Source organism: Cordyceps fumosorosea, assembly GCF_001636725.1.
Source record: "Cordyceps fumosorosea ARSEF 2679 chromosome Unknown scaffold_8, whole genome shotgun sequence".
Taxonomy (NCBI): domain Eukaryota; kingdom Fungi; phylum Ascomycota; class Sordariomycetes; order Hypocreales; family Cordycipitaceae; genus Cordyceps; species Cordyceps fumosorosea.
In genome coordinates this window covers 480,306-505,775 of record NW_017387308.1, presented here as the reverse complement: position 1 = coordinate 505,775, position 25,470 = coordinate 480,306, and the positions used below count along the sequence as shown (strand labels likewise).

General features: G+C 55.4%; 6 protein-coding genes across 6 annotated transcripts; 2 read left to right on the top strand and 4 right to left on the bottom strand.

Annotated features, from left to right (window-relative positions):
* Positions 1-511: 511 nt before the first annotated feature.
* ISF_04001 (Zn(2)-C6 fungal-type DNA-binding domain protein) lies at positions 512-2,209 on the top strand (the record flags this gene model as incomplete). The annotated part of the gene is made up of 1 exon (XM_018847607.1): positions 512-2,209. The coding sequence occupies one exon, from the start codon at positions 512-514 to the stop codon at positions 2,207-2,209; it is 1,698 nt and encodes a 565-aa protein (XP_018705187.1).
* A 4,206-nt stretch (positions 2,210-6,415) lies between these two features.
* ISF_04000 (Lipopolysaccharide-modifying protein) lies at positions 6,416-9,045 on the bottom strand (the record flags this gene model as incomplete). The annotated part of the gene is made up of 3 exons (XM_018847606.1): positions 6,416-8,170; positions 8,224-8,655; positions 8,725-9,045. The coding sequence occupies 3 exons, from the start codon at positions 9,043-9,045 to the stop codon at positions 6,416-6,418; spliced, it is 2,508 nt and encodes an 835-aa protein (XP_018705186.1).
* Positions 9,046-10,393: 1,348 nt separating this feature from the next.
* ISF_03999 (Aromatic-ring hydroxylase-like protein) lies at positions 10,394-11,722 on the top strand (the record flags this gene model as incomplete). Its single annotated transcript, XM_018847605.1, has 1 exon — positions 10,394-11,722. The coding sequence occupies one exon, from the start codon at positions 10,394-10,396 to the stop codon at positions 11,720-11,722; it is 1,329 nt and encodes a 442-aa protein (XP_018705185.1).
* Positions 11,723-12,189: 467 nt separating this feature from the next.
* Positions 12,190-13,865, bottom strand: ISF_03998 (endosomal SPRY domain protein; the record flags this gene model as incomplete). The annotated part of the gene is made up of 3 exons (XM_018847604.1): positions 12,190-13,196; positions 13,247-13,552; positions 13,616-13,865. The coding sequence occupies 3 exons, from the start codon at positions 13,863-13,865 to the stop codon at positions 12,190-12,192; spliced, it is 1,563 nt and encodes a 520-aa protein (XP_018705184.1).
* Positions 13,866-15,885: 2,020 nt separating this feature from the next.
* Positions 15,886-17,055, bottom strand: ISF_03997 (hypothetical protein; the record flags this gene model as incomplete). The annotated part of the gene is made up of 1 exon (XM_018847603.1): positions 15,886-17,055. The coding sequence occupies one exon, from the start codon at positions 17,053-17,055 to the stop codon at positions 15,886-15,888; it is 1,170 nt and encodes a 389-aa protein (XP_018705183.1).
* Positions 17,056-18,705: 1,650 nt separating this feature from the next.
* Positions 18,706-20,493, bottom strand: ISF_03996 (hypothetical protein; the record flags this gene model as incomplete). Its single annotated transcript, XM_018847602.1, has 1 exon — positions 18,706-20,493. The coding sequence occupies one exon, from the start codon at positions 20,491-20,493 to the stop codon at positions 18,706-18,708; it is 1,788 nt and encodes a 595-aa protein (XP_018705182.1).
* Positions 20,494-25,470: the final 4,977 nt, after the last annotated feature.

Here is a 25,470-nt window from a genome sequence, read left to right as displayed (position 1 = left end):
AATACGCCACCCCAAGACTACCTGGTGTCCGTCTCTTGCCGCACCCTCTAGATGCACCTCTAAATATTCAACTTCCTGTAACCTTGTCTCTATTCGACCAATATCCTCCTGGACAACTGTTCTTGGCCCTCCACCATTGGCTTTTTGGATACGTTGACTCCACACCCGCAACAACCGACTTCAAGTCACTTACGATCGCTACCTCTTTTCTGCAAGCAACTGGATTCTCTCTTGCAGTATCGCAACTAGTTCAGAGACCTTGTTTCCAAAACCTCGACCCCTTGGTGCTTTACTATCTTGTCGATTTTCCTTTCTCCGTGTCTATTTGCTCCGACACTCCCGGTCCTGCACGTTTAATACGTCTAGTCCGCTTTCACCACTTTCGCTTCTCTACCACGGCTTTGTTGCCTGTGGCGTAATACTTGCGTGCGTTATTCTGTCTTCTCCCGCCTTTTACACTACTTTGCTGACAATGACAGGTTTCCCTTCCAAACCCTTCGTCTTCGACACAATGGCCGGTCCCGGTGGTGGTCCTCCTCGCCGCTCCCACACCAAGTCTCGCAAGGGCTGTGAAACCTGCAAACGCCGTCATATTCGCTGCGACGAGAGTTTCCCTCAGTGCCGCAACTGCACCAAGCACAAGATTCGCTGCCCCTACAATGACATGCAGGTTACTCCCGAACCCGAGCGCTCTGCCACCCCCGACAAGCCTGATCTCATGTGGACGCCTCAGATCGAGGCCGACATTGCCGAGTGGCACCGCACTGGTGTTTTCCCTTTCCCTTCCCTCGGTCTCTACCCGGCTCCCATCGCACAGCACTACTCTGTCCACGATCTCCGCCTCATCTATCACCTCGCTGCGCTCTACCAGCAGCTTGCTGCCATGGATGCCAACAACTTTACGCTCTGGACTCGACACATTCCGACACTTCTCCAGATCGGTGCCACCACTCCTTATGTCATGCACGCTCTTCTCGCTTTTTCCGCCATGCATATCGCCTTCCTTACCGACTGCCGTCGCGTCAGCAGCATGGCTTTTGAGCATCGAGGCATTGCATTGAGCGGCCTGCACGCTGCCATTGGATCCTTTAGCCGCGATACTTCGGATGCCATCCTCGCCGCCTCTCTTGTTCTCTCCTGGCAGGCAAGCGACTGGCGCAGCTGGACGCAGCTCATGCAGGGTACTGCCACCGTTATTGACGCTATGGAAGGCTGGAAACACGAGTCCCTCTTCACCGACTTTATTGCTGAAAGTTGCACTTTCCCAACTGCTCCCCCATCGCCCGATCCCGAGCACCGTCCCAGCCAGCCTCGCAAGGATGATCTTGACGCTTTCCAGCGAACTTTGGATCAGGTTCAAAAGGTCGAGGCCCATCTTCGCCACCACAGGGAAGAGACTACTCAGATTCAGCATCTCATTGGATTCCTCAAGGGAGCCCGCAAGATCACCCCGGCCCTCTCCATTGCCCAGCAGTACGAGCGTCTGCAGCCCCTCCGCACCTGGCTTTTCTGGATGCCCGTCGGCTACCTACAGAACTACAGCGCCTCTCCCAACTCCCTTGTTGTCATTGCCCATCTCTACACTGTTGCTCTCCTCATGGAACGCCTCTTCCCCGAGATTGGCGCTGCCTACTTTGGTTCTCTCTCCATCCTGCCCGTTGAGGAGATTGCCCGTCGCCTCATGTCCCTGAGCGTTGCCGCTGCCCCCAGGAGCGCCCACACCCCCCTGTCCCTGATGGAGTTCCCCATTGACACGGTCAGCGAATTCCGCTCTCGCATGGGCTGGGTCAACCCCGAGAGGACCCGCTCGTTCCCCCAGTTCAACCCTCCCAACTTTCCCATTCATACTGAGGAAGTTGCCATGACTGCCGGAACCGGGTCGTACATCTACAACAGCCCTGCGTTTAGCTACAGCACAGAGGAAATGCCCATGCTCAACAACGCCGTCTCTGTGCCTGGCGAGGGTAGCCCCATGATGATGTCTTCTCCCTTCGTCGCCGGAAACTATCTCAACGTTCCGTCGCCTTCCTTTGTGGCCTACTCTCCAGCCTCATCCACCTTTGAGGGCTCCGTTGCCTACAGCGACCCCGAGGAATACTCGTCCTTTGACCTGCACCACTTTCATACTGGTCACTCGCCCATGCTTGGCGATTCGCATCTCAACTACGGAGTCGGGTTCGTCACTCCCAACCAACCGGTGTGGATCTAAGGTACCATCGCCCTTCACACCGGCGCCCTAAAACTCGGCAATGACCATTTCGGATTGACGTTTTTCTTTCTACCTCAGGAACCCGAGCCCCTCCTTGGCCAGCAACGCACCTTATCCACCACATCAGGACGGCAGGCCCATGTACGCGCCATCAGCTTTTGCTGGTGACATGTCGACGTACAACCCGGACACGTTGACGATGCTGCCTCGCCCAGAGTCTCCCATGCCTTCGAGCAGCTCACCCGCCCACTTCCGTCACCGCCACAATACCTCTGTCTCGTCTGCCCTGCACCCGCCTTCACCTCTTTCTCAAGCGCCTTTGGTGCCTGAGCAGGACCCTAAGGGTAAAGGACGAGCCGTATGACCGATTCACTTTCAGCTTGGAACGTTTTTTTATCGCGCCTTTTTGCCTTTTTTGCCTTTTCTTTTTCCAACGCACCAAACCATGTACACCACACTCCTTCCACTCGCTTATTACCGACCGCGCGGATATGCCACCACGCGATGACACTCCTTTCGAGTTGATCTCGACCACACTCCTTACGATACCCACAAGGATGCATTTCATCCAACCCTCCTTAATACGCCAATGATACCCAGCATTAGACGCTCCTTTTTTACGACACCGTAACGACTATCGGTATAGATATACACATTCCTTTGGAAACATCAGATACATGGGCCAGCGACCCACAGCATTTTGATTTGAAGCAAGGCGATGGGAGTTTTTGATTGATTTTGATTTTGATTTTGATTTGACCGAGAGTCAACTTGGACTAGGACTGTAATATGGGCTTGATTTGATTTGATTTGATTTGGAGATTTGGACCCGGAAAAATTGTTTGTTAGGAATATTTGCTTTTTGATTAGGGCTACGAAGCCGAGCCAAAATGAGTTTATTTGACGGACTGCACCGAGCCAGAAATGATTTGATGACTTTGGGTCTCTCTCCATAGTAGCAGCTATGTCTGCGATAATCGAGCCGCGCTACGCCGTTTACATCGACGATATGCTTCTTCGCTAATGTATTAAATTGCCTGCATTTCCTTTCTATCACCGCTTGACTGCCGTTGAATCTGCCGTAACCGTCTGACATGGTACGAGCCTACTGCCTGCCTTTTTCGTCAAGCGAGGCTCGCGGCCAACGGCGATCTTAGTCGAAAGTTGAACGATGAAACACACCAAACCCAAGATTTAAACTCCCGGCTCCGCGACCCCATCCATGGAATGGTTTAGCGCCAATATTCGTCCCAGAAAGGCCGGACAAGAAGCAACGGCGCGCGCCCCCCCTTACCCCGGTTCGGAGGAGTTTAGCGAAAGGAACGAAAAAGTATATCGACGCCACGCGGCATGGACATGGATGGGAAAATACGGGTTCGTGAACATTCAACTAACTAAACCAAAACCCTGCCAGGCCAAGGGAGGAGCCCCCCCATCTGCGGGCCTCGGCCGATGGAGCGGATGGAGATGGCAACCGTGAAGGGTTGAGCGAGCTGCGCCTCACTGACATACGTACGCGCGTCCTCTTTTTTACCTCTTTTTCATTGCCCTTTGCGGAAATGGGGGGGCGTGTGCATTGCCATTCGTCCAAGGCGTGAGTTCGTGACTTTTTATATACCCTGGTTAACGTTTTTGGTTGTTTCAGATTGAGTACTTTATTGGAAGATTTTGCGAGAAGAGAAGAAAGAAGAGACGGCAGCTCCGCGATTCTTGGCGCTGGACAGTGGACATATTTTCCGCAAGAAGATATAATTGTCTTCTTTTGGCGTTGGAATGCTATTTTTAAAACGGGTTTTCGTCTAGTTGGCTGAGAATGCTCATTTCACTTATACGAAAGCGCGGCGCGGATATTGTCGTCGACAGGACGTTGACAGCTGAACAGCAGCACAGACGACGAAAATAGCTACTTTTATAGGTGGAACAATAGCTCATCATGCAATTGAATTTTACGTTGCTTTTTTGTTAGCATGACTCGAAGGGCGTAGCGGGCATGTTGAGACATTCTGCAAGGCCCGTGAGCCAGATCAAAGTCGCATCGCAACCAAGTTGCTGGAAAGTTGTAAAGAACGAGCATGGCACCAAGGAGGCAGAGCTTACGCAAGTCTCCCGGGCCGGTTTCGGGCTTTTCTGCAAAGACGATCCTCTGTTTTTGTTACGTTGCGTTTTACGAGATGCGGAGAAACGGGCCTGAGGGCTGGCTGACGGCCGCGTTGCTCGTTCCATGGCATGTAGCCGTCTCGAGACGGCGTCGGCACCGATGGGGAGTGGTAGAGCCGATAGTTCGATGCTTTAGTAAATGTCACTCGGAAATGAGAAATGAGACTCGAATCAGACCATGTTGGTTGAGAAATAGTTCCTTTCTACGCGCTGTGGCTGTCCTAACGGTGGCCAACCAGCGTTTCCATTATGACAGGTCCGGCGGCAACTCCTGAAAAGGGGCTTATCACGCTCTATTATGCACCCGCACAGTAGTTGACTGCTCTATTCCACGCATTCCCCACGCTGTAGCGTATCCATCGGGATGCCGTTGCCCGGAAATGCACCGGACGTCGGCAAACATTGGCCCTAACCTGCCTGTGACTATAACGGTATTGACTGGGCAGAAACAGGTCTGAAGACAAATGTCTCTGCTCAAAGGTGGATGATGGGTAGGCAGGATACTTGAAGGTTAACCTTGGAGTTGGACGAATGCATTCGAAAGCTTGGTTTTATCAAACACAATGAAACTGCGTGTGAAGTGGTCGGCTTTTAGGGGCTGGGAGCGGCGGGCCAGTTGCAAGGAGCATGTCCCCCGGCCTATACGTAAGTTCTCATCCAGAGGAAAGACGTAAACCGTCGCGAGAGCTCGGAAGTACCTTGACCTAGTTTCTAACGCTTCCAGTTGGCGAACAGGCTCCCCGACGACGCTGCATCCCGTCTTCGACTCCCATTGCTCCCCTCGACCGAACCACACTCTCCGATAAGCAAAGTCTCGAAGCCTGGCAGGTTTTCAGACTACGAGAACATAGCCGGCTGACTGCGGCCGAGACGATGTCGTAGCAGAGGCGTCGGAAGCAACTTGCATTACCCAAGATGAACCAACAAACATTTGAACCTCCTCAACCTGCAGAATGCTTAATAGAGATGTATACTCGAGTTTTAATAGACTACTTACTATTGTGACACTAGATTTCCCTGTGGCGAAACGAGTTTACAGCCACGATGCTACTGTTCACGGCCAGCCCGAGTCGTCCTCCACATCGTTGTACACAATTGAATATACTAAAAGATGCCAGAGACGGGAATGGCGCGGTCTAGAAGTAAACCTCAGCACAGCTGAGGATAGCTGGAGGAATGTCAGGCTTGGTTGCGATACCGTAGGAGACGTGGTCCTTTGGTCGCAACGTAGCTACTCTCTCCGATTTCTCCCTGGCCACCCCACCCTTCCGAAATCAAGAAGATGGTGTTGTGGCCGGTAAATGTAGCAATAATGCTAATACTACGATGATGCTGCCTTGGACTTGCGTGACAACAAGCCTCAAAAAAGGCCAAGTTCAACTCGGGAGAAGATTGGTTCATTCCGTGCACCACGTTATCTCAGCTGTTTCGAGAGGGAATCTGGAGACGCAGTAGAGAAGCCGCTGAGTTCTATATCACAAAGGGTCTATAATATGCTATGTACAGAGTGCTTCGTCACTAGATTGCCGGGCCAGATGCTCATCCGGCCTGCCCTGTCCCAGATTGTCCCAATGTTGCAGCGGAAAAGACGGCGGCAACGGCGCGGCTCCGTCGATGAGCAGCTCGACCGCCCGGTCCCGTGGACGCCTGGAAGCAAGATTGGATCGGAAAATGGCACGTGCATCAGGTAATTGGACGCTGCAAACGCGACGTAGGACAAAGTTGTTGCGTGTCATCGACGTCAAATCCGCCAATTGGCTCGCAGCCGGGCGCCGACGCAAGCAGTACCAGCAGACGAGCCGACAAAGGAGATGCATCGCGTATGCAATACAGTACGTGCCCCGCCGTGGAGGCTCGTGTGTCTGATCCGAGTCCTGAAAGTTTCCAACGAAGCTCGACGCTGCTCCCGTTCCCTGCTGAGCAGAGATGAAGGGCGGCACGAGGCTGGAGCGGCCCAACGACAATCCCCTTCGCTTCAGACCGCTTTACTGAAGGCGGACGAGCCGGTCACAGAGGATGGGAATGGCCCCTCTCTTATGCAAGCTCGCACTACCCTTCGGGCTGCCGATTCGGATCCTGCAACCGCGCCAGCTCCAGCATCAACCTGTACACGTACACCACCATGTCCTCCCTCCTCATCGCCTTGCCGAGCCAGTCCCTCCCCGCCGCCGCCATCTCCGCCGCCCTCCTCCGCCCCTCCGCCGTCGACGTCAGGTACGTGACCAGCTCCGGCAGCTCCTCCAAGCTCATGCTGACAGGCACGTAGTGCACCCACGGCAGCAGCCGCTCGTCGTGCCACTCGCGCAGCAGCGTCTGCTTCAGCGGCAGGCTGCCCGACGCCAGCAGCTTGCGGTACCGCCCGCTGATGCCGTTGCCGTCCAGGTCGAACGCCAGCCGCGACCGCAGCGCCGCGTCCTTGTCCGCCCACGCGCCGGGGGGGAAGAAGCCGCGCTGGGCGCGGCAGGCGCGCGGCAGGCACTGGAAGATGCGCGTGAAGGACACGTCGTAGAGGCGGCCGTTGAGGAAGGAGGAGGGCACGCGCTCGACGGCGTCGGAGGTGGAAGAGTCGGCGCGCAGGTAGTAGTACTGCTCGCGGCCGAGGTTCTGCGCAAACTGGACGAAGCGCTGGCGGTGGTAGGATCGCCACCCGTCGTCGTCGTGGGCAAGGGCGCCCGAGGTCGAGCCCGCCCAGTACAGATTGTTGGTCTTTTGGTCAAAGTCTGGCTCCGAGGCTGAGTCGTACTCAAACTCGGCTTCCAGATAGGCCGGACTGGGGATCAAGATGTCGCCCATCGTGGAGGGTGCCCCGGTGGAGAGGATGGGCACCATGGCTTCGGTGAGCTTGAAAGAGACTGGGCTGGTGAAGAGACCGTGCAGATGCTCGTACTCTGGATGTCGGCAGAGGTCCATGGCCGAAACTGGGTCCTTGATAAAAGGTAGCGCGTACGACTCTCTTTCGTCCTTTTCGCGGGCGGCATGGTGAGGCGCGCACTTTCGCGTGATGTTCCTCCAAGTTGGCTGGCGAGACAGGTCTGAAACTCGTATCTCCGCCGTCTTATGGAGTGGTAGGACGACAGTTGGTTCGTCAAGATGGTTGACCAAGAATTTGAGGTCGGGCAGTTCGGCGCCCGGAAAGCTGCCCAGAGTTTCGAACATGTAGGAGATGTGTCGGTCGTATGAGCGATGCGGGTGAGTACATCGAGCGCTGCTTTCGCTGTGAGTGTACTGGCACATCCAAACATCACTTCCATCTGCATAGAACACGGCATCCATTATCCGCTGTAGCTCGGCGCCGCTGAGCTTCAAAAACGGCGAGACTTGCTTGTGGATCATGTCAAACTCGTCAATGATGGGCGACTGGTTCGCAACCGCAAAGTCATACCAGGCATCAAATCCCGGAGGAGGGTCCATGTTGTACCGCCGGCGGTACTCGGCTTGCGCCTCCCCCAAAGATTTCGACTGTCGATGCAGCAGACCGCTGAATTGCGCGTTGGCCCCACGCATCAGGATGTCGACGGGATGCTCGCGATTTCCACCAAACGTATGTTGTGCGGCGCTCTCGGCGCTCCGGATGGCAAATATGTTGGCGCCGTAGGGGATCAAGGTCACGAGCATGAACAGCCAGAGCGCGGATCGCGACTTTTCCCGGGAAGGAAGTGTGCCGATTACCTGGCCGAGAGAGAGCCCCGACAGCAAGATGTGGAGTAAGGGCCGAAGGGCAGACGACTGAAAGAATGGACTTTGTCCGGCCATGAGGGTGAAGACGCCGATGGGAGGGAGGGCTGTCCATGGCGCATCTCGGGTCTACATAGAGGCGTCAGCGCATCAGAGCCGACTTGAAGGCTCGCTAGACTCACTAGCTGTATGGCAAAACACCATGCCAGGCTCTTGAAGACGGCAGTCTTGACAGATCTCACAACTGAGAGCGGAGGCAGGCCGTAGACTAGAGTCTGGAGCAAGAGTACAAAGAGGACAAGGCGATACACGGTCTTGGACAGCTGATGGATGTTGTCCTCGATCCTGACGGTTGGAATGCAGCTCTGTCGCCGCTTGTGAGGTAGGAGGACCATGTACGCGACTGAAATCGCCGTCAGCGCCAGGCTCGCAAAGAAGATCTTTTCTAGATTCCATATGAAGAGATCCAGAACGGCAACGCCGGCAATAATACATGCGACGCCAATGGACGTCAAGATGGGCCCTGGTGCGTTGCCCCGCGTCGCATCCGCTGCATATGGTGCATCCACCTGCGTATATCGTTGCGCCACCAGCAGTATGGGGACCAACGCAGGCTATATCATTCCGTTGTAAGCATCACTCGAGCAGGAAAGCACCTATCTGATTGGGAAGCGCCAACTTACATAGAAGCGAGGGGTGCCGCTTTCCGCCCTGCAGAGCGACGTCACCGCGATGGCCACCGCGAGGAGCGGCACGCCGAACCCCTTAGCCGTGGTTGCAGCCGCTGCGCTCGCCGCCGCCGCCGCCGGGGGCGCAATCTCTGCCCAGTCCCGCCTCCTCCGGTTCATCGCCCTCATCAAGACGGGTAGCACGGCCCAGGCGAGCGCCTCAGAGGGCAGCTCCGTCTCGCGGGAGCGCAGCCGCTGGGTGACGAGCTCGCAGAGCAGCGCGGCGGCGGCGAGCGCGACGGCGCGGTCCCGGGTCTTGCTGGCCAGCTGAGCCATGGCCGGGAGTGACTTTGTGGTAATAGCATCCGAATGCTCGAGCGTTACTCAAAAAGAAACGAAAAGAGCAATGGCAAGAGACTGGCAAGAGACTTGCAAGAGATGGCTTAATGCTCCCAGAAAGCTCGCTTGCGCTGTCATGTGACTGTAGGGGAGATGTAGCCTTGTTGGGCGCCTCCTGTCGATCCATTTAAGGTTCTTGAAGGGGGTTACAGGGGGTCACATGGGGGCTTGCACAGGGGGCTTCAGGTGTCACAGTGGTCATGGAAGGGTTCCAATGCTTCAATCTTCTGCAAGACTGTGGGCCGTGCGCTGTGATTGCTGCATGAACGTCTTGGTCCCGACTCCCGAGTGTGATGTAGTCAAGAGAAGATCCTAAGAGGAATAGTATAGATTTGAACTTTATTTTCAACGTTTTCCAAAATCCCGGATCGTAGGTTGGTGGTCGTGTAACTAGCAGGTACCTTGCTCCCTTACCTGGTACCTTGGTAGTGCGCAAGGCTTACTGCGAAAGAGCTATGTATGTCCATACATACATACCTATGTATGTACTGTACATACATGTGTACTTGTCACTACTAGCGCGCTTATTCACCCCAAACGTCGCGGGACACCGGGCAGGACCGACAGTTGTCCTGCGTCGTCATGAACATTAGCTATGTCGTTCTTATGCGCATGCGCATTGTATGTAAAAAGGCCGCAATGTCTAGGAGCCAGATTTCATGTGTGGAAATGAACAGATATGTTGCAAGTATAGTAGAACTATTGACCACCGGTTACATCCGGTCATGTAGGAAATGCCCTGCCAGCAAAGATACTTACGAAGGATGCGGCAAGCAGGGCAAATAGGAACCATTGACCGAAAATGTCAAATTCAGAAAATGGAAGATGTTTGGTCATATTTTACAAACATGAAAGATCCAATCCCATTGTCTCGCTTGTAATGGTAGGGCCTACTTTGCTGCGTGCTCTCCTGCTTCTACCTTCCTAGTATCCAAGCATAGCACCATTGGCTCCAGATAGACACAATATACTTTCGAGGCTACGAAAAATAACTTGCGACTCAAAATCTACTCGTAGTAGCCAAGAAGCCATAACTGTCAAGCCTCGTTAAACCCGACCCGCCTTCAGCCTTGCCGTCGACCGCCCGACCCTCTCGGGACCGAAGCCCCATCCACTCGGCACCGGAGTCGAGCACTGAACCGCCTCAACATGCCGCCAAGCACCCGAACCATTTCACATCAACGCACTTGTATAAATTGAGCTCCTTTCGCAGTGACACTTTTGGTTAAAACAACCACGAACCGACCTCAACTCCCTCTCCAGCATCATCGGCCCTCTGTCCAACATGGACTCACACGCCCCCCCTCAACCACCCATCCTCATCGTCGGCGGCGGCCTCGCCGGCCTCGCCCTCGCCCAGGGCCTCCTGAACGCCTCCATCCCCTTCCGCCTCTTCGAGCGCGACCCGCTCGCCTCCTCCCGCCCGCAGGGCTACCGCATCCGCGTCACCACCGCCGCCCTGCGCGTCCTCCTCCCTCCCCCCATCCTCGCCTCCCTCGTCGCCACCGCCAGCGTCCCCATCCTCCCCGGCCACGCCATCTCCGCCCTCACCGGGGAGCCCGACCCCGAAGCCTTCATGCCCGGCGGCCCACCACCCGGCGGCGGCAGCGGCACCGGAGAGCTGCTCAACGCGGACCGCGCGGTGCTGCGGGAGGTCCTCCTCCAGGGCCTAGGGAGCCACATGTCCTACGGGAAGACGTTCGCCAGCTACGCTGTCCTGCCCGACGGTGGTGGGGTGGAGGTACGCTTCAAGGACGGGTCCGTCGCGCGCGGCGCGCTGCTCATCGGCGCCGATGGCGCGCGCTCCGCCGTCCGCCGACAGCTCCTGCCCGGTTTCCCACTCGTCGACACCGAGGGCCGCTCCGTCTTTGGCAAGACGCCCCTCACACCCTCGCTGACCTCCCGACTGCCCCCGTCCTTCCTCTCCGGCATGTGCCTCGCCAGCCTCCCCAACTCCGAGCCCCCCACCAAGCTCCTCTTCGAGGCCATGCGCTTCGACCGCGCCGCCCCCGCCGCCGTCGCCGTCCCGGAGGACTACATCTACTGGGTCCTCTGCGCCCGCAGCGACGTCACCAACCCGCTCGTCCCCGGCGGTTTACCCACACTACTAGGTCTCGCAGGCGAAGCCTCCGCGGACCTCGCGCGCGCCGTGATGCGCGGCTGGTACGAGTCCCTCGTCGCCGTCACCGGGTGTGGGGACCGGGAGGAGGAGGAGGAGGAGGAGGAGGAGGAGGAGGATCACTCGTCCACGGCGACGCTCGCCTTCTTCTCGTGCACCGCGGACGGGCTGCCGCGGAGTTGGGAGCGGCTCCGGAGGGATGCTGCTGCTGGGGCGGAGGTGCCGGTGACGCTGATCGGGGACGCGGCGCATCCGATGCCGCCGGTGGGGGGCGTCGGCGCCAACTCGGCGTTCGAGGACGCGCTGGAACTGTGCCGGGCGCTGACGGAGGAGAGCGGGCACGGTCACGGCGGTGGTGGTCAGGTGGTGGCGCTGGCGCAGTATGAGCGGTCCATGGTGCAGAGGGTCGGCGAGGCGGTCGAGAGGAGCAGCCAGGGCGCGAGGAGATTCTTCGGCATGAAGCCGCGGGACGAGCTGAAGCCGATCGAGGTTTGAGCATGTTTGCAGTCCCTACTCTAATAGTTGTGGTAAGTTGGCATATAGTAGAAACATAACGGGTGCATTGCTATGATTATGGTATCTGTTGACTTTGTCCACATTCTCCTGTCCCATTTTGCTCAAGGTTAACCAGTGTTTCTGGCCTTGCTTCGACATCCCAAGATGACAGACGATTATAAGGAGTGAGAGGTTTCCGCGTGCTATACAAAAAGAAAAGGGTGTGCTGATAAACTCCCGAGCGCCAGTACGATAAAAAGGATATACCACGGAACCAAAACAGTCTCGCGATCAATTGGGCTTGCAGAAGAAAAGACAAAATTCCCGCTCACTCCTCTTGACAAAGAGAAAAAACTCCGAATGCCGACGCTGACGGCATGCCTCAAGCATAGTGACAGGCCGGCCAGCATCTGATGCTATAGTATATTCATAAAAATGTCGTTCAACACACGTGTCTCGTCTTGTTATCACGCTTCTGATGCAGGGTTATGGGTCAGAGGTGTCACTGTATTGGTGGAGTCGTCGGAGCTGGACTCTGATTCATCATCAGCTGAGTCGGATGCGGAACGCTCAGAGTCGGAGCTACCGCGTCGGTGCTGGCCAGCTCCTTGCTCGATCGCATCACTATAGCTCGGCACCGGGGGGTCGTTCATGAATGTACCGGGTGCAGCAGCCGAGTTGCCACGGCTGCGGTTCATGACTTGAATCAGAGGTGTATCATCGCTATCCGTGCTTTGTCGGCGACTACTTCCTTCTGCATCGGAGCCGGTGGGACTCGTGTAATCGGGTGGTGGGTTTGTGGCGTCCAAGAGGTGCAAGTGAAGCGGATTGTCGTTGTGATGTTCTTCCTCCCGCCGGTGCTGTTGCGCAGAGCTGCTGGTCTCGCCGCCCTCATCAGTGCGAACAAGCTGCGCCAGGGAGATATCAGTCGGGCTTCGCGCGGGGCCGGGACTGGTGGGAAGCATCCGAAAGTTGCCGCTGCGTGTTCGACCGTGTTGCGCGTGGGCGGGTGGCTGTGGCCCCCGGACATTGTAAACTGAACCGCTGAAAGAATTACCGTGGCGACGTCCCTGGGGTGGAGCATAACCGTCCTTGGTGCCGGACTCGAGAAGAATGCTGCCCTGCTCGGAACCATACGGGGGTGGCGGGGCGAGGCTGCCGGTGACGGGGGCGAGACCCCATTTCTTGACGTTGGCCTCAATGAAAACGAAGCCAGACTGGCCGAGGTTGACATGGACCATGGCCGGTCCGTTGGCGCCGACAGCAGGGAAGAAGTTTTGCGACTTGAGGCCGTGCACGACCTCCTCGAGCTTCTTGCCGTTGCGAGTAAAGAAGATGGCACCTGTCCGGGGTCGGTATCCAACGCCTACAACATCGCCCTGGACGAGTCGGGGGCCGTAGGGAATTTGGCTGAAGGGCTGGTTGTAGTGGCGCGAGCCGTTGGAGTGGTAAGCAACCGAGTATTTATGATAGCCTGATCAGTTAGCGAAGGAGACTTTCAAGGGCCAGGCAAATACGGCATACCTGGCAGACGGAAGAGCGGGTAGGGCTTGGTGGCCATGCCAATGCCAAGAAGGGTAGATTCGGGCTTTTCGTAAATCTTGGCTTCCCAATAGTAGACGTCGTTTTGTTTCGGGACAGGCAAATTGCACATGACAGTACATTCGGAGTCGTAAAACTCGATTTCGGTGCGGGCTTCGACGAAGCAATTTGCGATTTCCAGCTCGGGCTCGAATTCCCAGGCGGAGACACCCTTTTCCTGGATGGCGAGGTATTGTGAGAGGGAGATGTCGGTCTGGAGGGATTCGGGAGGGTTGGCGGTGACGAAAGCTGTGCGCGGCATCGCTTGGTTAGTTTCGGCTCAGTAGAGTGTTGTCCATCAATGAAACGCACCTTTTGCTCTCAGATAGTCTGTACGAGCCATCTCGTCCATCGTCTCCAGTGCCTCCTCCTCCTCGCGCAGAAAGGCCTGCTCGTCATCGTACTCGCCGGGACGGCCGAGGCGGTCGAGCAGGATGCGGCCTGAGCCGGCGCAGCCGGACGCCCAGAATACGAAGACGACGAGGCCGATGAGGAGGATGGAGCCAAAGGAGGAGACGAGGCCGATGACGACGCCCGTGAGGGCCGACGAGGGATCCGACATGGCGGGTTTTGATGCGGCGGCCCGTGAAGTCGGGTCGTTGGGGGATTTGGTGGCTGGGGGCTGGAGCAGCCGCGCGCGTGACGGGGGTCTTGCGAGGCAGCAACCAAGTCGAGGGCGCTAAATGGGCTCGGAAGAGGAAATCGTGGTATCGAGGTGCGAGTAGACGGGCGAACACCGCCGCTGCGGGAAAAGTGTCGAGGAGGAGAGGAAATCGACAGGCGGTGCGTTCGGGTTGCGCGGCGGCGGGCAGGTTACGTGATGGGGTTGTCCTGCTTGCGGGGAGGAGAGCAGAGAGGAAAGCGACGGCGGGCAACTGTGGTGGCGAAAGAGTCGAGCGGGATAAAATGAAACAAAGGCCGTCGTCGTCGCAGGGTTTGGGGGAGAAATTGAAAGGGGAAATGTCGTGAAGCAAATGGAGATGGATGCGAAACAAAAAAAGGAAAAAAGGGGAACAGAAGTATCGAGGGATAAGGAAAAAGAGGATGGGAGGCAATGACGAAGGCAATTTTGGTATGGGGATTGTTTTGGAGGGAAGAAGGAAGCCGTCGGAGAGGGCGAACCAAGCACCAAGGCAGGCAGGGCAAAGCTGGGTTAGGTACTTAGTGGAGATAGCCGCCGCCGCAACGGGGGTGGTCAAAGATTGGAAGCTACCGCCAAAATGTGGTATGCAAGGACTAGAAAATGCAGAATGTGCTTCGCCATACGAAATACGAGTTAAAAATGCCTATTTTTATTTTTTTCCTTTTGGGGTTGCTTTGCTCAAGTCGACGTGGCGGTTCCAAGATACGACGACGTGTGTACCAAAATGCAGCAAGAGGATCGAGAGAGTGGAGATGACGGCAGACAGCAGGCGCTGAAGACAGGCAGCTACAGCGGGCGGACAGCGAGCCTGCAGAGAGAGTGGCTCAGTCGCAGACTCGCAACCTTGGGGGGCGGGGCAACAGTGGCGCTGCTGATACAACCACCTGCACATGGGACGCTGCAAAACTCTTATCAGCACAAGCTGAGGGCGATCCTGACCGACCTTACTTCTTGTGCGGTGAGACATTGTGGTCGTCTTCTTGTTCAACAAAGACGGCCCTGGAATTCAAGTAGTTTCCCAACAAGCGCTGGATTCCCGTTCTCCATCTGCCAGAAAGCTGGGCTCTCTGGTACAGTAGTTATGGCCTGTTATCCATCCCACAGCCCCACACTGACTGGGCTTATATCGAGAGCGGGCGCAATCGGGGCGGAATGGGAATCGTCATAGGGCAGGCGCCGCCATACATCCCGTGGTAGCAAATGCCGATATGACATATTACTTGGAAAGTTGAGCAGAAAGAGGAATGATAAAAGAAACAAAAGAAGAGAACGAACCTGTAGGGCAACAATGCCTTTGAACATTTTTATACATCGTGCATCGCCGCAATCGGCCATAGGGCAGAATCGCTGGGTCTCGGACGGGCTTTTAGGAATGCGACGTCTTATTATGGTTATAGGGGACCCCGATTCGAAGTGGGGCACTTCTCCCAACGCTTCCGTCGGCGGCTCCCACGCAAATAAGACCGCCATCACTAGACCTCACAAAGCCAATGTCAACTATCGACAAGCCGCACAAAAGCCATTATCAAGATCACAGCGGAATCGAAGTTTCCGCCTCAAATTCGATAGATAAACCCAAGCATAGTCCAAACAACTCCCCTGGTCCCTAATATCCCACCTCTTCCTCTTGAAGCACCCCGTGTAACAGATTGTGCGCCCAAGCCACCTGTCAGAGATCGATGCTGTCGTGTGATAAATCAATTCAATTATAGCTCCCCTTTTCAAGTACGTATTCGCATCCAAGCTGTCACCGATCAGAGCACTCTAGTCAAATAAGGAATCAATTCAGACATTGTAGTGTCCGGTGCTAATCTACATGTATCAATCTGGTTATCAATCTCATCGATCCTGCAAACATCCGTAGCCGGTTCAAAATGCATCATTTTAGTGGTCGTGATACCCTTGAGCTTGTCCGCAACTGCGTCAATCGCAGCATCCCCTAGAGCTCATCATCGCCCCGTCCACGCCTATAGCCCCCTCGGCGAACCCTCCTTTCCTCCCTCTCCCTCTCCCTCTGTGCCCGCGCAATCTCCGGCCGCGGGTGGTGGTAGCTCTTCGTGCCCAAGTCACTGCTCTGCTGAGAACCTGTCACATCGCTGCTCCCCGCCTGCCCCGACAGCAAGCTGTCCGTCGGCTCCGCTCGCTGGAACGAAAAGTCCCGGCGGTGCGTGCGTCCGTCGTCCCGCATCCGGCGCGCCTCGCGATCTGCGTTGCGATCAGCCGTCGAGTACACCTTGCGAATACCCCCACGCTTCTTGTCCTTGGTCGGCGTGTTCGTCGGCGTGCTCTGCTTGTTCGGCAACAGTTCTGACTCCGTGCCCGTGTGGCTGGTTGTCGGGTTCGACCCGTCCCATGAGGACCCCTCCGTCTCCTTATTCAGCCCACCCACCCTTGCCGCCTTTTCGTGGCGGTAGTTTCGCAACTCGTCCCTTGCCTTCATCTCTGCCTCCTCGTCCTGCACCTCGCCGTCCCCGCCGACCCTTCGCTTGTTCTTCTTCTCGTCATACTCGCCGTCACCGCTCACCTCGCTCTGATTCTTGCTCTTCTTCCGCTGCTCCCGCTCCTTCTGTCTCTTACGTCGTTTCTCCTCCCTCTTCTCCCGTGCGGCAATGTCGCTCGCCCCGGCCGTGATGCCGCTCAGTCCCGTGCTGTCGGTAATCGTCGTCCTGCCGTCATCCTCCGCCACGTCCTTGTACACGCTGCCACCCCCGAGATCCGTCGACTCCGTTGCCCCAGACAGCAGCGTCCCGTTCGGGCCCCGACGCCGCAACACTGCCGTCTTGTAATCCTCCCAGTCGTTCTCCTTGAAGTGGAAGCCGCCGTTGCGCGCCCAGAAGAAGAACCAGATGCCGGCGACCACAAACGCGACCCCGAGCAGCGCAAACAACGCAAAGAAGCCGGCGTTGGATATATCGTGCGGGTCCAGCACGCCAGAGGATGGGTCGTGAGTAGGATTGGGGGTGGCCGTATCCCGCGCGGCGTGCATGCGCGTCGCATCCCCCAGAGGGCCGTCAAGCGCACCGTCGTTGGAGATGGTTGCCGAGGGCACGGGAGCGGCGCTGATGGCTGCAAACGCCCGTCGCAGCAGCGGCGTGAGAACCGGTGCCATACTGACTCTCCCCTTTGAACTCGCTTCAGGTCCGCGTTCTAGTTGTAGTCGATCAATACCCTTTCCGATCGGGGAATAAAGGACGGATGGTTCGAGATGTATCGTGGAATGCAGGCCGTTGCTTGCAGGCTCAAAGAAGAAGGTTATTCAGGGACGAGGAATGCAGTGTCTGAACCTGCGGGCGAACGAAAGCTGATCCACAGGTCAGAGAGGCAAAATGGAAAAAAGAACGCTGCGTGACCGGAATGAGAAAACGAAGCGTCGGTTGATTGATTTGCTTCAAATATCAAAGACAGTCAGCATTGACAGCTAAGTAGAGTGATGCAAGAATGGGGAGTGCGGGAGCAGGAAAAGCCTGGCAGCGAATATGGTAGTGTTCCTACAGAAACCAACTGGGGTGGCTGGGCGGTGGCACTGCCTGGTAACGAGGTTGGGCTGCCATACACATGCGCAACTCCCAACGATTCACCAGCCGTGTGAATATGCCCCAGAATGCGCAATTACGAGAGCTGATGAAATTGCGTGCATGTAATACGAGTTTTAAATTGTCTTCATTGTTGTTCTGCATCTCGTCGTTGACGCATCATCTCCTCATCCAGCCAACGCCTTGATGACGCTCAAAGTAAACAAACCACGGGGTGGATCTCAGTTCTGGCCAGGCAACCACTCCTCACCACCCAAATTAGGCAAACAACGTCGCAAGTCACTTCAGGCCCAACTTCACAATGCCTTGACACACAGAACATTATCAGTCTTATTGCTGTCATTTGTCATAGTTCCATCGCTCATATCGCCCCAATCTTTTTGCCGTAGTATGCCGAAACCTTTTTCGAACCAAGGAAAATCGTGTACCAAGGAAAGGAAAGAGGAACAGTAGATAAAAAAAGCATTTGTCTAACCCGTAGCACACAGAGAAAAGAACCAAAGAAATACCCTCAAAATGATAGTACCGGTCGAAGCCAGCCATCATCTCTGCAGGCACACGGTAAAGAGGCGCGAACCTCGTCCGCCTGTACAGTCTATAACATGGCGATGTGCTGTTTCAGCAAAACACAAATGAAAGCATGTGTTCAACACAGTCTGGATCAGAAGCGACTGCCTCGCACAGGGTAAGGCTGTGCAACCATTCCAGCTCTCATTGTACAAATAATAAGTCCGGCGCAAGCGTCAGTGTAGCTGACGTCGCTAGGACTTGCTGAACAAAACAAGCACCACATGGCCAGTACAAGTAGGAAATTAACAGAAAAGAGAAATGAGAAGCGGCAGGCAAGGCCCGCCGCTACAACAGAACTCTAGATTCAACAATCTAGAGAAACAACTGCCATGCTCCATTATACACTCCGAATAACGTCCTCGGTAATTAGGTATGGGTATCATATCTGCTTCGCCGGGCACGGCATCAACCAGGCCGCCTAGCAAAACAAGGACAACAGAGTACAAGCAGGAGTAAACAACGCTGAGAATAAATGAGCAAGATTGCCAAAGAAAAGAAAAGGAAAAACGGGTAGATTGGGAAATTGAGGGTCGCATGTCGTAAAATGTCTTCATCTGTTGTAGTCCAGGCTCATGATTTGTCATGATGCAAAATATATCGTGTCGTCATTAAATGGTCGTAAATGTCAGTCGTCAATAGGGTTTCAGCCAGTGCCATTAGATCCTGTAGCCGTTGCCTTCGGGGTACATGTGCTCATAGGGCGAGTAGGCTCCAGACGTGTATCCACGGGGTCGATGTTCCGAGTGGCTTGGTGCGCGGGTTCGATGGGGGAGAGTCATACGCGGTGGCTCTCGATCTTGGTCGCGAGTGTCCTCAAGCTGGAAGACAGTGCTGGACTTGTCACTACCAGATCGAATCTGCTGCGACTGAGCGCGAGAGCTGAACGTGAAATCTGCCGCACCGCGCACCTTGAACTCGGCTTCGCCAAATTTAATGGTGACATCTTCTGGACCGTTACCGGATGATGAGCGTGTGATGCCCGTGGTATAGCTGCGACGATACTCACTATCATCACGGCTGCCGCTACTGCGCGTGGATTGACTGCCGGTATTACCCCGAGTTGCCTTTTGTAGCATCTCGGCGGTGAGCGGCATCTTAGGCCCGCCAGTGATAGCATCCTGATAATCTTGAGCATCTCGGATCTTGGAATCGGCATACTGGGCGGCGGAGCGTGGGGGCCCTCCATAGGTGGAGGCCCTGCGATTACGCCGGCCAGCTGGGATGATGTCGACATTTTCGTAGATGTGCGAGCCACGCCTGGGTCGCGCTGGTTCCACGTAGCGCCTCTGGGGATAAGATGGCTCTGGAGACACGTCTTGAAATAGTTCACTATCGGGCTCATACTCATCGTAGTCGTAGTCATCGCCAAAGTTGACCGAATGCCTGTTGACGGAGGGTCTCCGCGGATGCTGGTTTACCTTGGGGCGGACAGGAGGTGGACGGTAAGGACCGCTGGGCTGAGGAGCAGCGGACATGGTGCGCTGGGGCATGCGTTCTGGAGGTGGCATCGCGCGACGATCACCTTCGCCCCTGGACGGGCGTGAGGTCCGGCGCATGACGTTGGGTGCAGTCTCATCCCCGAACTCATCCGGGCTGTAACCTGGAGGAATACGCTCGGGGCCGCCCAAAGCGCCCATGGCAGAGGGAGGTCTCGCTTCGAACCTGGCTTTGAGATGGTCGCTATAGCCGGGGTGTGGAGGACCGGCAAAGTAGCCAGGGGGAGCCATGCCCATAGGTGAGGGCGGAGGCATACCACGAGGAGACATTTCGTGAATGGGATGAGGATAATGCATGAGAGGGCCATGAGGGCCGGGACGACCGAGCATTGGGCCAGGAGGGCCGGGAGGACCGGGAGGGAAGTAGCCGGGAGGGAAATGAGGAGTATTCCAACCCACGCCAGGTGGTGGAGGCGGGTATGGCTGTCCGTCATAGTAGGTGGCCGACCTCGAACCTGGGCGGGGGCGGGAAGCAGGTGTAGCGGGCTGCTGATAGCCGTAGCGCGGGTACTCATCGGAGACGCCTCGGGACATAGAGAGGGGAGGACCATGCTGGACGGTCGGCCTCGGTTTCCTCGAGGATTCCTTGGGTGAGTGGCCGTGAGAGCGACGAGCCTCGGACTCGCGAATCTTTCTCTCTTGGCGAAGGCGCTGGTGCTCGCGCTCACGATCACTGTCGTACTGCTGGGAGGCGCGGCGAGAGTCAACAGGACGAGTCCTCTCGCGGCGAGCATCTGGGTCTCTGTGGGAAGGGGCTGAGTCGGACTCGTTCAGGCTGGTACGTTTGGAAGAGCCAGCCATCCTAGTGCCAACATTGGGTCGGTTCTTGGCCGCGGGCAGTTCGTCGTCGTAGATGGCATACTTCCTGGTGCCCTCGACGGAGCTGCCAGTGTCCTCGTTGGCATCGTCGACGTATGCCGCGTAGCCGGTGCGCTCAGCTGGAGCCATGGCGAGAAAAAAAAGGGTTGAGCGTCGAGACGCTGAGGGTCAGGCAGCGCCTGGGAGGGGAGAAAGCGGTTTCCCCAGTCGATAGCGGTAAGATAGAGCGAAGCGACTATGATGATAAGTTTTGTTGAGAGTGTTGTGCGCAGGAATAATAGATATTATTCAAACAAGACGCAGTATCCAAAAAGAGAAGCGAAACCGATGAAGAGTTGGTTGAGAGAGGGTGGTCGAGCGATTAAGCGTTTGGGAAAGGACAAAATCGCAAAGGGTGGACGATGGGCGGTGACGAGAGGGCAGGAGAGGAATAGCGGCAAAATAAAAAAAAAATGGATGGAAGAAAAAAGGTAGTAAATGGGAGGAAAAAGGCAAGGGAAGGGACGGGACGTGTGAGGGAGCGAGGAGCTGGGGCAAAGCGGGTTGAGAGAGAGAGAGAGAGTGGGTGGGCGTGGCAGCGAGTGGGGTCGGGCACGAAGACACAAGGGCACCAGGAGACGGCCAGCCAGCGGGCGAGACGAGGCCAGCTGGGCAGCGGAGGTGCAGGGTTTGTGGTTGGAGAGAGGGGGAGGGTAGGAAAAAAAACGAGGAGTAGAGGCGACGCGAGAGAATAAAAGAGAATGGAAGATGGCAGTGAGCAGGGCAACCAGCAATGAGGATAAGACGGGATACCACGACGACAGCAACGGCGCTAGGTTGGGCTTGTACAATGTTGCTAGGCAAAGTCCTTGAAGTACTGGTAGCAGCGACGAGCGGCAGGTACCTCCCTCTCTCAGGTCGACAACTAGGTACCTACAAGGTAGACGGGTAAGGTAGATGATGCCAATAAGAACAACGAGTATCGGTTGTATCGGTGTAGCCGCCCAGCCAGATCGTGTTGTGTCGTGTTAATTAACTGTCAGAGATGGTACTTTCAAACTGGTAGTCGGCTGGGTAGGCAGACAGATATCACCAGATTACCACTCCCAGGTATCAGCGCTACCAAGTATCGAGCAGCCAGCTGCGCACGGGTTGGATGATGATGCTTATATTTACAAGCCAGGGGCGGCCTGATGCGTGAATGGAAAATGGGCAGACAAACCAGATTTCCAGACTACAGGACAGCAATTTGGTGGCACAGAGGGCAGAGTTACTGATCCGTTGCCAGGTGCACGACATTCTGGTACTCGTCTTGGAGCCACTGAATGACCAGTGAATGATGGCGCAGTTACCTGGCCACCAACCGTAACAGCAAAGATGTACCAGTAACATGCCGGTGACCATGACGGTCCAGCAGCAGTCTGGTAGGTCGACAGCCAACTCACCCATCGTAAAGATACGTTAGCGTGCGCTGCTCAAGGAAGCTGGCAGCCGGTATTTCCCAATTCACTCGAGGTCAGTGATGGTGGTGGTGGTGGCGGTTGGCGAGGTACATGGAGGCAAGACGTTTGGCAGTAGTCGAAGCAGGTACTGGTGGTTGCTGACTTGGAATGCCGCCACCCCAAAGACTCAAAAAAAGTACACATCGTATGCCTCGATTGCTGCATGTCTCTGCACAAGCTCATGCAGGCCCGGGCACTACTGCAGCTAGATGCCGGACACACAGCAACCAGAGAACAAGATTTGCAACCACGCAACAAATAAAAAATATTTAGTTCTTCATCCTCATCCTACGATTCGCACGGCGGCCTCGGCCCGGGTACGCCTCGCCAGCTGTCGTGAAACGTCGAGGGGGCCATCCGTGTAAGAGGAGCTTTCTGGTGTTCAAGGACGAGAGGAAAAAACAGTCATGGCGGGCGCACGACGATGACCAGGGCCGACATAGGAGATGGCGGAAAAATCTGCCTGTGTATTAAAAGAAAAAAAGAGGGAAATGGAAGCAAAGTAAGTGTATACGTATCCTCTTGGGCTGACATCGCGGACTGTCCTGTGTCACAGAGGAGGTGCTTGCTTCCAGGACCGAGAGCCAGCCAGCCAGCCATGGCCCATGAGCCATGGTAGCGGAGCAACCTGCGGTCATGGCTTGACAAGAACTGCACGCCATGTACTGTTCCTGTTTGCGCTTCATTTGCACTGCCCCTGGAATTCCGTCAACGAGTTTTTGTGGTGGTTCAAGCCATTCACAGTCAAGAGAATGGACGAGGTGCCCGAGCAACGGCAAGAGCAACAGGAAACTCATGAGTAAATAGCCTGCAGGTGTGCAAGACACACATTGACCGTGCTTGCGCTGTGCAGGCTAGAATTAATTGAGTGGGAGGGGAGGGAAAAGGCTTGGCTCGGAGGAAAATGCTTGAGTGAAGGCGAGGTGCAAGGAACAGACCTGTAACTCTGGCGCATTGGCTGCGCAGAGATGCCAGCGCAGCAAACATGGCATGGGGGAGTGACAGGGGGGGTCCGCCAATAAAAAACGACCCGAAGAACAGAAAATGAACGACCTGAAAAAAATTGACCAGAAAAAAGAGACAAGACAGGTTGACTGCGCTGGTGGACTTCCCAAGGCTGTGGCGCCCGGCATATGGGGGAGGGACAGCGAGCGAGAGAGACCCTCTTTTGCATCCAGCCAGCCATCCAGCCCTGCCCAACACAGTTTATTAGGCCGCGGACAAGCCACTGGATCAATGTCTTCTCCATCGAGCATGCTCAATATACGAAAATGCAAAACTTTGAACAAACCCGTAAAAAATTGAAATTGCAGTCACTCAGCCAGAGATGAGGGGAAGCTGCAAACTTTCGGCTCCGTGTCGTCGGCTAGTGGCCGTTGCGGTGGGCGGACAACGGCTCGTCCCGTTATATACGCCTTAACTTGCTTCTACCAAGTCACTAACGTTTTCCAGTAGGAAGGCCCGCAACACTAGCAGTTACCTCTCTCGGAGAGTTGCAATATCAATGACTGTAATTTACTGTAAAGCAATCAAAAAAATCCCGCGACACCCGATCGCATCTTGTCCTGTCCTCCTACCGTCCATCGCTGCATTACGTCAGCAGTCGATGCCAGCTCGATAGTGCTGTCCATTTATCAGGACCCATACTTTTTATTATATTTATACATTCACCTCGAATTCTTTCTTCTTCATTCTCGCCGTTTATGCATCAACGCGACCATCGGCCAATGGCAGTCCTGCCTTCGCATGTCGATCCAATGAGCCCGTCAGTCAGTCACTCGCGTCCATCCCTACCCCCATCGCCCAATGTGGAACCGGGGGTTGCCTAGTCATGTCTTCCCGTTTGTGTGTCTCTGCTGCCCAACATCGCATGCTGGTCAACAGAAAGATGAAGGAAAAAGGGAAGAAAAAGGAAAAAAATTGAAGCTACGCAAGCCATGGAACAAAGAACCGGCTCTTTTTGACTGGACCCTATTACGTATCTCCTTCTTCCTATCTAAACTCGACTTTTTATGGCACCACAACTGATCGATTCAACAGCCCCTCCACCCGCCGAGCCGCATTTTCCATTTCTCACCCCTCCCACTATGGAACAGAAGGCACAGCGCCGCTGCATCTCGCATCACCAATCTAGCAGCCCAACCAAGTGGTAACCATCAACCAAGAAAAAAGGACGTCCAGGTAACAACAATCTTCCAGGGCAAACAAGGTTCATGCCCATTGGCATCAGCTGGCCCAGTGACCTTCTTCTGGTGCATTCTACAGAACCTCTCCCCCACCATCTCCACCACGATGAAGCAGCAAGGCCTGCCCAGAAAAGTCACTGGACTACGGATACTCACAGGGAATTTCTGGAGTGCTTGTCGCCTTGATCGTGCTTGTACTCTTGATGAACAAGGGTCCTTCCCTTTGCCTGATATGGACTTGCATCAGGCATCTGCAGTACCCAGCCCGAGCCCCTCAGTCCGCGGTTTTGCCACACTGCTCGGATTGCCATTGTCAATTTGCCCATGTATGTCCTTTTCTTTACCAGCCATCCGTTTTTTCCTTTCCTTTATTTTTTGTATTGCAATTGCGTTTCTTGCTCGCCAGCCACTTTTCTCAAAGTCTCCATTGTCCCAACGACTTTCCTGATGGAAGCCCAACTGTGGGGAACGCGGAAAAAAGCGAATCTCGCTCGGGCTTGGGTTGGCAAATAAGCTCCTCTCTCGTGGCCGTCGTGGCCCCCGACTCCGACCCCCCAAAAAAGCTTCTTTCGATCAGCGAGGTGTTCCGCACGGCTTTCCCTTCTCCCGGCCATGCAGTCTGTTTCTCACTCCCAGCCAAGCGGGTCTCTCTGCGATGACGAGTTCACAGCACGAGGACGACGACTTATTAACCGGCTTGCCTCAAAGCGGAGCTGACATGTCTCAGCCCGCGACCTTGCCATTGATACCCTGCTTCCCATTGTACAATAATTGTCAGTCATTGCTACAAACTCGCTCAATCCCGAAATACCGCTCTCGCAAGTCATACTACTGGTACACAGACCTATAAGCAATACGCCAGCCCTGTCATCATGGACTCGATCCGGAAAATGGCGCCGGCTTCAAATGCAGTCTCAGCTTCGACATTTGCTCAAACGGGCTCTTCCCTGGCAATTGCTCTTACGCTGCCAAGACTCTCATCTCCTTTTCGTTTTGCAACTGAATTCAAGAAATCCGCAAATCGTTGACTCATTCAATAAAAGGCGTCCTAGAATCTAGTTCGCATCGCATCACTACGTCAGCCACCAGACCTACTACTTCCCCCATGCAACAACCCTGGTGGCGGCCGATGCAACCTCGGTCGCCCGATGGCCCTCTCTCCTCCAGTGTCAATGTTAAGCCTCTGTCGGCTTTCCCCTCACTCTAGAGGTGATCCAATCCATGAGAGCAGAGACGCGATATTTTATGAGAGAAAGCAACGGTTCTCTCCGGGTAGAGCTGCAAGCCAAAGCATCCTACGTGTGGACAGAGACCAACCGCATCACCGCACATACTGTCCTTACCCCATAGTCTAGTTGCATCCTTGCCAGGCTGTCTATCTGCCCACCTAGCCAGCGCATCAGGTGGCGTTACAAGAAAGCACCTTCAACGCCCCCCCC